This window comes from Antechinus flavipes, chromosome 2 (genome assembly GCF_016432865.1).
Source record: "Antechinus flavipes isolate AdamAnt ecotype Samford, QLD, Australia chromosome 2, AdamAnt_v2, whole genome shotgun sequence".
Classification (NCBI taxonomy): domain Eukaryota; kingdom Metazoa; phylum Chordata; class Mammalia; order Dasyuromorphia; family Dasyuridae; genus Antechinus; species Antechinus flavipes.
The window spans coordinates 242,852,909-242,864,967 of record NC_067399.1 but is presented as its reverse complement, the minus strand read 5'-3'; the positions used below and the strand labels follow the sequence as shown (position 1 = coordinate 242,864,967).

The 12,059-nt window shown below is 37.0% G+C and overlaps 1 protein-coding gene across 1 annotated transcript; it reads left to right on the top strand.

The window, feature by feature from the left end:
• Positions 1-4,132: 4,132 nt before the first annotated feature.
• Positions 4,133-11,127, top strand: CBLN4 (cerebellin 4 precursor). Its single transcript, XM_051982970.1, has 3 exons — positions 4,133-5,174; positions 8,206-8,322; positions 10,090-11,127. Exons 1-3 carry the CDS (start codon positions 4,605-4,607, stop codon positions 10,285-10,287), a joined length of 885 nt encoding a protein of 294 aa, XP_051838930.1. The 5' UTR covers positions 4,133-4,604; the 3' UTR covers positions 10,288-11,127.
• Positions 11,128-12,059: the final 932 nt, after the last annotated feature.

Sequence of the window (12,059 nt, the reverse complement as noted above, 5' to 3'; positions counted from 1 at the left end):
TAGGAAGTGTTAAATGTCTGAGGCTAGATTTGAACTCAGGTCCTCCTGACTTGAGGGCTGGTACTTTATCCACTGTTGCCCCATCTAGTTGCCCCAAGAATAATAGTTTTTCCTCTTAAAATATAGCTGACAAACTTACTTGGATGACATCACTAGCTTGTCTTAATGACTAGCTCAGTGTTTTGATGGATTCTAGCTTGCATCCATATGTCAACTCCTTTTACCATATCTTTCTATACTATGGTATTGTACAAGTATACTATATATACTGTATAGCATAGTATAGCACAGATCAAAACTCCACCATTTTCCCCCACCCCTCCTGGACAATTCTTGTCTATTCATTTCCATAAACTTTTTTATGGAAAATTTATCAAATACACTAGAAAATTTCTGTGGGTACTTTTTAACTTCATGATCATGATGGTACTAGAATAATAATAATGTCGATAATGTTATGGACACTTGTAGCTAGACATTGCCTAAGTAATTTTTCAGTTAAAGATATAATTGTTCATGTTTTCATGATTTCTCATGGGCAAATACTTGTAGGTAATATTGTTCACCATGCATCTTTCCATTGCTCTTAGTTTGCCTTTAATTTTCATATCTTGAAGATTCTAATAATTCTATAACTAATGGCTATACACCAACTCTGGAAAGATAGAAATGTTAAAGAAATAGGAACTTCTAGGAGTCTTACAAATATATGTTGTTGGTTAAATGTAAGGCTGGTTTAGAGTTCAAATGAATAATCTCAAACCTACTTCACTCCTCAAAACAAGAAATTGAAAGTGATTTTATCTATAATATTGTTAATAGGAAGAAACAAAATTAGATGGATGAAAACACATGAATTTTAAGGCCCCAAGTAAGTATATACTATCTTCCAGAACTTTTCAGACATATTTCAAAATGTATTATCTGCATAGAAATTTTTCCTATAGTCATTTATAAAAGTAAAGAATGACATTTTGCTTGGGTTGATAATTGTGGGTTTAGAAAGCAATGCTAATTATGCTCCTCAATGGACCTTTTGGACAAAATTTGAGTCTCACTGCCATTCTCTCTTTCTAGATTTTCCATTTCTGCACTACTGATCTGCAACTATGACTGCTTAGTGATGTATGGAGTTTTCTAATCTTTCAGTATGCTTAGTTATTTTTAAGGTGAAGCTTAATACTTTTTGTGTGTAGCATCTTTGCATCATAGGCATATTTTCTCAGAAATGGAAAAATTGTTAAAAAATCCTTAGTGTCCTTAGTTTTGTGGGACCTGATTCTTATGAGATATTATGATTAGAAATAATTATAATAGGTATTAGATTTATTAGTCAAAAGAGAGCATTCTATAGAACAATGAATCATTTCTCATTTCCTACTCCCACCCCCAAGAAGCTTTACTTCTCAGAACTGTAATTATTTCCCCTGGCTTATTCCATTTTTTTCTACCTCCCTACTTAAAAGCTTAAAATGAAACTCTCTGGGATAGAACCCAATCTAGACACAACCCATCTGAATTTGTTGGTGAACTTCTCAGTCTAAGAATGTCAAATGTCAACTTAGCAGAAAACTACCGAGGTTGGCAGCAGCTAAAACCATATTCTTGTTTGTTCATTTCTTGCTGGGTTAAAAATTATTGTGAATTGGTAGTGATTAGTTTTTAATCCTGTTCTGAAAATTTAAGAAAAGGGCTGTTTTTCTTGAGGGAAAGGGAAACAGATAAAACTGACGGGAAGGAGAGCTTTTTGGTTGGAAAAGATTTTCTAAGTGTAGTGCCATATGTTGTTAGAGCTACCAAGAATCTTATAAATCATAATCTAGTCTAGTTCTTCCATCTTGCAGATGGGGAAATTGAGACTTAGAAAGGCTTAATGTTTTCTGAAGGTCACAGTCAACAGTGATAACTATAAGACTCATACTTAGGTCACAAAAGTCTCTTTCCAGTATAGTACAATTTATTTAAAAAGGCACTGAGAACTATACTGCTTACAAATTTCTTTCTTTTCCCATTAATCTATCTTCTCCTAAATTGCAAGCTTCCTCCAGATTCCAAGAAATTGCACAAATAGGGGGCAGTTAGGTGGTGCAGTGGATAGAGCATCAGAAGTCAGGAGAACCTGGGTTCAAATCTGGCCTCAAACACTTAACACTTCCTAGCTGTATGACCCTGGGCAAGTCACTTCACCCCAATTGCCTCAGGGAAAAAAAGAAATTGCACAAATAGGGGAAGGCTTTTATTTTTACAATTATAGCAGGACTAAAATGCATATTCCTTTGGGGAAGAGAGAAAATGGATTTTTTTAAAACTCTAAGAGTTTAACTCTCTATGAAGGGTTTCCAGATCTTTTTTTGGCTCTTTCTCAGCTGAAAATATTTTCTCACTCTCTGAATTTTTCTTTTTGAAGTTTTTTTTTTACTTATTTCAGTAAATATTTCTTAATTACATGTAATTTTTAACTATCATTTTTTAAAATGTTGAGTTTCAAGTTCTTTTTTACATCTCACCCTTTTTTGAGAAGGAAAGCAATTTGTATCTGTGATACCATGAAAAAATATACTTCCATATTAGCTATGTTGCAAAACAAAAACTATTTAGATAAAAATATTCATAGAAGCTCTTTGGTAAAGTGCTTTACGTTTAGTAGCTGTTTAATAAATAATTGCTTAAATGAACTGAATTGGATTGAATTATCAACTATTACTCATTTATATCTTAATGTAAATGAATTTCTCATCCCTCCCTATACAAAGCAGGCAGCTTAGTCAAGTCGGGCATGAAGAAGAGAGGGTGAAGTCCCAGAAGAGTGTTTGTCTATAGGACAAAGAATCAGGCATCAGACGTTAAAACACTAATTAGACTCCAAACTGTCCTCACTACCTATTTGTATGACATATATCTTGTTTCTTATTCTATCTTCATTTTCTCATCTGTAAAATGATGAAATCTAAATTCCTACTATCTGATTCTACAAAACCTCCCAGAGGGGAAGTGAGGGAACAGATCTAGAGAAGATGGTTGGGGTAATTGAAGAGAGTTACATCAGTTTTATTCAAGGCTAGTTGAAGATAGGGAAAAGTGCCTAGGTAGTGGAGCTTTAATATAAATGGTGATGGTGGTGGTGGTGGTGATGGTGGTGGGGTGTGTGTGTGTGTTTGTGTGTTAAAGGAGAACCTAGGTAATCTGTTAGAAAAGGAATACTGTCTCTTGCTTTTACTCAATGGGAAAATCTCGAACAAACAAAACCAGGAACCTTTACTTTGCTAATAAAACTAAACTAATTCCCTGTTTTCTCCCTCTTCCCTTGGGATGAGTGCCAGAGTAGTGCTTCCTCGAACTGACTCAAACGAAGGGCATCTTCCTTAGGGATAATTGACTGCTTGGAGTCAATGTCTCTGACCCTGCAAGGAGCCTTTTGGACTTCTGCAGCCTTGGCGTGCCTGTCAGAAGGGATTCCCGGGACCGACGCTTACATCGGACGCCGTTCCAGTGCTGGGCGTTCCCCTTCTGGGCCACTACTGGGCAGCGTGGTTCAACTGGAGCCGAGCCGTATTCATCTTTATAGGAAGGAGTTGTCAGGGATGTACTTCTAGGGCAATCCCCAATTCCTGCGCACAATGGAGTCACCTTTTAGGGAGGGGAGATGGGGAGCACCAGTTACGTTTGCCAGCTGCAGAAAATTAAAAGGAAGGGGCGAGGGCTTTTTGCGGCCGGATCTGTTTTTTTTGGGGGAAAGTATAGGATTATAGGAAGCTGTACACGCAGGCAAAAGTGCGTCTACACACACACATACACACACACACACACACACAGACCAGGACTGATTGCTCAAAAAATGGAGATAGGGGTCCTTAAGTTCACAAAGATATCCTATCAAGTCATATTTGATGTTGGTACTTTAAGTTCAAGTTAATTACAGATCGTGGGTCCAAGCTTGTTCAGTTTTTCTGAAGCTGACACCTGATTATCAGTAAGCAAACTCAAACACATGCCCTCCTATAAATAACGAGTGTATATGCATGTTTCTGCAACTCTTTTCCTAGTGCCAGGTGGACAGAAAGTTGTGCCAAGGCATTAAAGGAGAAAGAGAAACACACACACACACACACACACACACACACACACACACACACACACACACCCCTGCATCCCAAGAGCATGTCCTACAGTAATCCACTCGCTGGCTCTGTCTTCTCGGGAGCCGGTAGTTGGGCTGTGTTGGTATGACATAAGGCTTTGGGGAATTTGTGGCGAGGAGCAACTAGGAATTGCGAACGCCCTGGCCATGATATCAGACTCAGGATCTGGATAGACGAGGGGGCAGTTCCCATCTCTGTAGAACCCTATCTCGCTGCAGTCAGATTTCAACAGGGCCAGCCAGGAGCATCTGATAGAAGAAATGATGGGAGATTCTGTTTTTGTTTCTTCCTGATTTCTCTTTCTCACGTCTTCTTTCATCATCAATAATACACCTTGGGTTTTTTGGGTTTGGGGTGAGAATATTTTTCGGGGGAGACATTTTGGATGCCGAGGGAAAAGGGTGGGTGCGGGGGAACCAGAAAGGGTTGAATATTTGGGGGAGGAGGGTGGGGTAGGGGTTCTGCATGAGCTCCTTAAAGGACAAAGGTAACAGAGGGAGCGAGAGAGCTAGAGGGAAGACTTTGACTTTAAACCACAGAATTGGTGGAAGTGTGTGCTACGCTGCTACTGCTACTGCTGCTGCTACTGCTGCTGCTGCTGCTGCTACTGCCACCGCTGTTCCGGCTCCCGCTCCTGCACCCGCTCCTGCTCTTGCTTTTGGTTGGTTTAAGAGCTCCCGGGTCCGGGAAGGTAGTGAGCTAACACTGGGGAGCGCCTGCCGGCTGCAGCCGAGGTCGCTCAGGATGGGCTCCGGGAGCCAGGCGCTGTCCATGGTCCCAACCGTTCTTCTAGCCCTGACTCTGCCCGGGCTGCCCGTGTGGGCGCAGAACGACACTGAGCCCATAGTCCTGGAGGGCAAGTGTTTGGTGGTATGCGACTCCAATCCAGCTACAGACGCCAAGGGCTCTTCCTCGTCTCCCCTGGGGATCTCAGTCCGGGCAGCTAACTCCAAGGTTGCCTTCTCTGCCGTGAGGAGCACCAACCATGAGCCATCGGAGATGAGCAACAAGACACGCATTATTTACTTCGATCAGGTCAGATCTGGGTCCAGGGCGGGGATCTTCAGGCAGTTTGACGCCACCATAGCTGCCTAAATCTGAGCCAGGTCATGCCAAATCTACTAGGAAGGGACAACAGGGAAAATGGTTTAGGATCAGGGGAGAGGATCCCCGACCCTGTTCCTTGGGATGGCGTCTTGTGTCAGGAGCCTCCCGGCAAGCTCCACCTGTTCCTTCCTGGTTTCTCCCAGAAGGCAGGTTTTTGCCAGCGGTAGAGAAAAGGGCAAAAATAAGAGGTCTTAGGAGGAGTTTGGTGGCAACAGGTCATGGAAGCTGAGAGGGCTTTCAGTCCAGGGGACTTTGCTCTTGTCTTCCGGAAATCCACATTTCTCCCTCTCCCTCTCCCTCACTTCTTTGATTTTTAAGTGTCATGATTTCTCTGTTCTTGCACCTTCTATAAAGCTTTAGAAATATTCAACTGACCTGCTTCTCAAAGAAGTTGCACCCTAGGCTCCCTTTGCTTAGCAGGGTTTCCTATAGACCTCCAGACTCTCTCCCTCCCACTTCCTTTTCTTTATGACAAACAATACCTGTGTTCTAAGTTCTCTTGCTGCTGCAGCTCAAGTAGAACTTGGTCCCTTTTCTAGCACTTAGTAAAAAGTTGTGGAAAAGAAGAAAAGGAAGCCAGCAAATTTAGTGAGGTCCCCTGGGAAACACAGAGGGAAGCAAATTCTTCCATCCTCTGTCTGCTAAGGCAAAACCATCACAGAGCCTCCAATCTTGCAAATTGTGGGAAAGAGAGGGGCTTTCTGGGACTAGGGCAACCATCGGCTGGTATTTAGCCTGGTTGACTGTCCCTGTGGGTTTGTGATCCGAGGAAACTCCCAGAGACTTCATCTCTGCTTCAGCAGTAGGAGGAAAAAAAAGAGAAAAGACTTTGGCTGCTAACTCAAATAGCATTGAACACATTAATATTCCATAACCTGACCAACTGGTCTGTCACCTTTATGTGGAAAGAAATATATACAAATATAAGTATATATATATTTATGCATATATGTATGTTTATATACATATATGTACATATATGGCCATTTATCTGGTCAGGAGTGTTTAGATAGGCAAAGTTGTATGGTGTCGTTTGTATGAATTATTTAATTCCTTATAAGAAAAACACTTGACATCTGATAGCAAACACAGAATCTCCCCCCTTTTTCCATACCAACTCTGGGGTGGGTGGTTGTGAAGGGTGAGAAGAAGGAAGTTAAAAATGAACAAATATAGTTTTTATATTTCAAGTGACCCTTTGGATTTGGGTGCAATATTTTTCCAACCTCAAGGTAATAAAGGGAAAAAAAACAATTCTTGATTTCAAAATGAATTAATTAGTGTTAGAAAGCTGTGGCCATTTGAAACATCTTCAGTACCTCCTGTTCCTTTCCAGTGACCTTTCTGTCAATTAGAAGAGGAAAGGTTTTTTCTTCTATGCAGAGAGTGATAGATCTTGGCGACAACAAGCTACATTCAGTTATAAATATAGTTAAGATAAATGTTCTAATTATAATGTAGAGTCAACATCAGCCGTTCTGTGTAGTCAACACTAATCAGCAATTTCCATTATCGCTAATGAGTTGTGCGACTTGCACTAAAATCACAAAGATGCAACTAAGCACTTCAAATTATTTTAAATGTACTCCAAAAAAATCTCCAACAACCCTCTGTTTAGTATGATTAACACAGCCAGTGATTTTATCTCTAAAGTCCACTGATCATGAAAGTCAGAGGAAAGCAGTCTGAGTATGTATCTGAGAGATGGTAGAATCTTAGGCTAAATTAAAATAGCATATTGGGATAAGCTGTACGGAATTTGTTCAGCTGGGCAGCCATCACTGTATTATTGGTGTGTGAATGATCTATACTAGTACAATGCTTGGCCAATTTGCAGAAGATTACACTGGATATATATGGTTATACTGGTAAAGAGAATATTTTAAAGTGTGTGTTAAAAGAAATATTAGGAGTATGAGTTCGGTATGTGAGAAAGGTAGCTTTACAGGAAGAATTTTTTTTTTTTGAATTTGTATCTTTAAGAAGAATGAAGAAATTCTGGCTATTAAACACACACACAAACATACACTCAAATTCAAACATTCTAACCTTAGAATCAAGCAAAATTTATATGTGTGTATTATATATTTAGATTAATGATGCACTTATTGAACTCTACTGTTATTGACTGCTTTGATAACCAATAAAATGCTACTTCAATTTATGAAATGAAGTTAGCTTGCTTTATCTTTGGGCAATATATTTCTTATGAAATGACCTTTGAACTTTGAACAATAATTAGATAGCTACATCAGTGATAAAAAACCATGACCATTACTTATTTCTTAAGTTATCTTCTACCTATCATTCCTTGGCATCTTCTGAAGTATAAGCCTTTACTAAAATATCAGATTTGTATGCCATAGAAATGACAAATAGACAAGGCAGCTAGACTGAGCTTAGGTAGATTCTTTTAGGTGATCAAGTCATTCTGATAATTTCATGTGCCAGCTAACCAGTGTCATGAATTATGTCACCAAAAAATGCCCACATCTCTAAAATGTTTTCAGGGATGATTGCAGAGATTCCATGGTTGCTGATTGGTGAGCTCGGGAACGTCACTTTTGGACATATCAATGACTTTTAGGGGGTGGTGATGTAAATGTATAGCAATTGCTTTATATCCGACTTACAAGTTAAAGCTAATATAAGTAAACCCTCACATGTTCCATAGGTATTTCTAAGCCAATGAACATTTTTGAAACTTGAGCTGATTCTGTATTGCAGTTACATTTTTTTCCTATGCCATTTTTAAAGCAGAGTGGCATTTCTACAAAGGAGTACATTTACTAAGTCACTTAAATGACAATAAATTTCACAAATGCAGCTGGATATTTTAGAGGCCATAGTAACTAGTCAATGATCCTCTGCACCTTATTCCCCACCTTTGGCTTTTTTTGTATATGTGGGCTGAAAGAGAGAATGCTTATATTAATTACTATTGTATTTTTGTTTCTAGATCCTAGTAAATGTGGGCAATTTTTTCACATTGGAGTCTGTCTTTGTAGCACCAAGGAAAGGAATTTACAGTTTCAGTTTTCATGTTATCAAAGTCTATCAGAGTCAAACAATTCAGGTATGTTTTTTTTTTTTTTAATAAAAATTCTCCCTTCAAACAACCACCCAAACAGTTGGACTTATTTATAAATGATCTTGGTTCTAAATTATGATGAAAATATGGAAACCAAAATGAACTCTTTTGTTTTTTCAAATAAACCGATCAGTTTTATAATTATTTAGAAATAATATCTAGATTTTAAGATCCTTTTGTCACTGAATGAGAACATTTGATGATGGACATAGTATAAAAAGTTATTCAAATCATAACTCTTAAGAGAGATGGTTTAGCCACATTTGATAAGAGTTAATCCCAATAGAAAACATTTTATATGTTAAATTGATGTCACCTTAGTTCATTTTAAAAATTAGTTTATTTTAAATTAGTTAATTTAAAAATGAGTTCATTTAAAAAATCGTTGAACTTGAAATGAGACAATTTTTTGACTTACAGATTTGTTCAAGATAAAATAAGCAAAAATTATAGTAATAGTAATAAAGGAATAGCTAATATTATATGGAATAATAAGATTTATAAACTTTTAATATATTATACCACTTGAACAATATTTCCATTAATTTCTAGTAATTAAATCTTTGAAACACATGAAGAATGAAATAAACTTTTAGGGTATATTCAAGAAATTTAATTGTCTCATATATAGTTTATCTTTAGTCATTTTACTACTAGGGAATCTTGGGAAGTCAGGCCATTCTGATTAACCTGTAGAAACTTTATTTTTTTTTATTGTAATAAGGAAAAAAAAATCATTGTCTTTAAAGCTAAGAGCCACAAAATTTCAGTCATGCTTGCATGCATGCAAATACCTAAATCACAAAATTCACTTTTTTTGGGCTAAGGTTTTTCTTTACTTATATGTCTTCATAATAAACCATGTCTAAATTCCTTAGATTTATATTATATAATGTGTTTATGATGATGAAAGAGCAACTTACAGTTCTAAGCTAAACCTTCTGTCTGTGCTCTAAATTTTCTTTCTTTAATGTACTCTTTCCTTTAGGACAATGAGTACTGGGTAAAGGTTCAGTCTTCCAGAGCTTGAAAGCAGCAAATTCCCTATGGTTCACAATTTTAGGTTTTACTTAGATAGGAGGGCTTGATGCATTATGGAAATATAGTAGAAGGAGAAGACTGATACAAAATCTGAAGTTAATCATTTTCTGCATGCCAGTCATTAAAATTTACAGTAGTTTCTATAATCACTAATTATTATTAATCAATACAAATACTTTTAAATTGGTACAGTCTAGAAGAGAGTAAAATGGGATTGAGAGGAATTGTATTTTGTATATCTCCACAAAAAATTTTTTTCAAAGCTAAGCATATCACTGCTCTGCCTTAATTTGTGAATGTTTTGATAGATTCTTACAGTAGTTAGGTTAATCAAGTCACTAGGGTGGTTCCTTTTCAGTAACATACTAAAAAGCCATATGATTTCTTTATTGTTAAAAAATTGGGGTTGAGCAGAAGTGGTCAATCTCTAATGAAGGTATTATAGTAAGGCCCTAATTCATGTAACTAGCCTGCTCTAGATAGATGCTATTTGTCTTTTGGTTTTCAAGAAAATTCCTTGCAGAGGAATAAAACATGAACTTGGCAAACAACCTTAGTCCAGTAAATAAAGTGCCTTAATTTGAAAGGAAAGTGATGTGTTTTTTGAACATTAGATCTTTTGCCCAATCCTTCATCCCCTCAATGTCATTTATAATCCCCAGTAGATAGTTTTCCTTTAATTAGAGCTTTTCAGTGATTTTCTTCTTGTAGGTTAATCTGATGCTAAATGGAAAACCAGTAATTTCTGCATTCGCTGGAGACAAGGATGTTACACGTGAAGCTGCTACTAATGGAGTCCTACTTTACCTAGATAAAGAGGATAAGGTTTACCTGAAACTGGAGAAAGGTAATCTGGTTGGAGGATGGCAGTATTCTACGTTTTCTGGCTTTCTGGTATTCCCCCTATAAAGTCTGATTTCTCTGTGACATCCATCCAGGTGTGGAGCAGCCAATTCCCTCTGTTATTTGAAGATCATTTTATCGTCATTGGATTGATGTTTCTTATTGGTTTCTCATGGGTGAATATGGATTCTCTTTAAGGCTCCTGGGCTTATCTGAACCACTATGAAGTTTCACAGAATTTTTGTGTTTAAGTCTATTTGGACTGAGATGTTAAGCAGACAATCCATATCAATGCTTAATGGTTACAGTCAGAAGCTGCTTGCAAGATTTATTCAGAATTTCATTGACTGGACATACCAGAGTCATTGGAGGTGTGGAATTTCATGGTTTTAAAAGGACTGGCAACCAGGTCTATAAATTAGGACAATTTGCATTCCAACTTCAATCAAGAATTTGTGTCTTGCTGCCAAAGAACTGTTTATTGAGATATTGATTTTATTTGTTTTTATTTTTTTCCAAACTTTGTTTTGTTCTCCTGAGATAACTGGCAATTGTTATTCAATGACTGGTTTTGTGTCTTCTCTACATGTAGAGTATTGGATGGCTGACCCATCAATGTACCCTAAATCAGTAATCACAAACATGGCAGCCCTAAAGGGGAAAGGGGATGCATCATAGTTGTATTTTAATTGTATACATGAAAGATTCATATTTTCCAAGTTATATTTTCTAATAGTAAGAATAGATCATAAGTCTGACAAAGGGGAAAAATGTTGCTTACCCATGTTCTGAGTGATCAATTCACAAACCTTGGCAAAATTATGCTCCTCTGCAGGAAATTATATACTTTATTGTTCAACTTTAATTAACGTGATTGATAATAACCACTTTATTAAAAACCTAAGGGATTTTTTCCTTAGACACAACCACTTTATTAGCAGGAGATGAGATCGCCTTGTTTTTAATTATGTCTATTTTTCAAACCTTCAGTTGTGTTCTAGGTATCATCTGGTTTTGCCTTAACTCCTCAAATTGTATATACTTGTAGATCATCTGTTTAGCTAATATTAAATTTAAATATCCCATATCTAAACTTGGTGCAATATCTCCTTGTCTTTTGTACAGGTCATATGAGTTCATCTTTTATTTATTATGTTACTGTTCACAGAATAAATATATGTTAGCTGGATGTTTTTGACCCTTGGGTTTTGGAGATTTATGTTATATTTCTTTGTGTGTGTGGCTACTTTTCAAATGAGACCTTTTAAATTTGGGGGTAACGTCTTATTGATTCTTTATTTCATTTAATCTTGCCAAGTTCTGATGCAGCTTGTAGAATGATAAGTCAATGGAATTAGAAAGTAATTCTTTCAGAGAGACTTATCAAGTAGAGGGGGAAAAGCAAACATCCAGATTGTCATGATGATGATAAGTAGATGAATGAGTGATGCTGAGCAAAACTCTATATGTTTCTTAATATTAAGCAAATGAATAACATAGAGTTGCAATCAGGTCTTTTGTCAATGAAGATGCTAACACGGCCTTGTGTTGTTATTGTTGTTGTTTATTATGAGACTGTCATATTTTAAAAAGTCATTATATATAGTAAGAGTAGCATTGAACTGGATATCAGAAAGTCTGGATTCTTAAGTCAGCTTTACAATTAATTGATTGTATGGTCTTGGACAAATCAATTGATCGTTTGGGACCTAAGCTCACTCATTTGTAAAGTGAGGGGCTCAGACTAGATGATCTTGAGTGTCCCTATAAGTGCCATGGTTCTCTGACTTTATATTACAGAAATCTCTAGATTCATATTGTATTTACTGGCTTGAAAC

Bases quoted from the DNA above. Each gene is read 5' to 3' on its own strand.
- CBLN4 (XM_051982970.1), top strand. From the start codon at position 4,605: ATGAGCTCCTTAAAGGACAAAGGTAACAGAGGGAGCGAGAGAGCTAGA. The intron at 5,175-8,205 runs GTCAGATCTGGG...TTTTGTTTCTAG, and splicing joins GCATTATTTACTTCGATCAG to ATCCTAGTAAATGTGGGCAA. The intron at 8,323-10,089 runs GTATGTTTTTTT...TTCTTCTTGTAG, and splicing joins ATCAGAGTCAAACAATTCAG to GTTAATCTGATGCTAAATGG.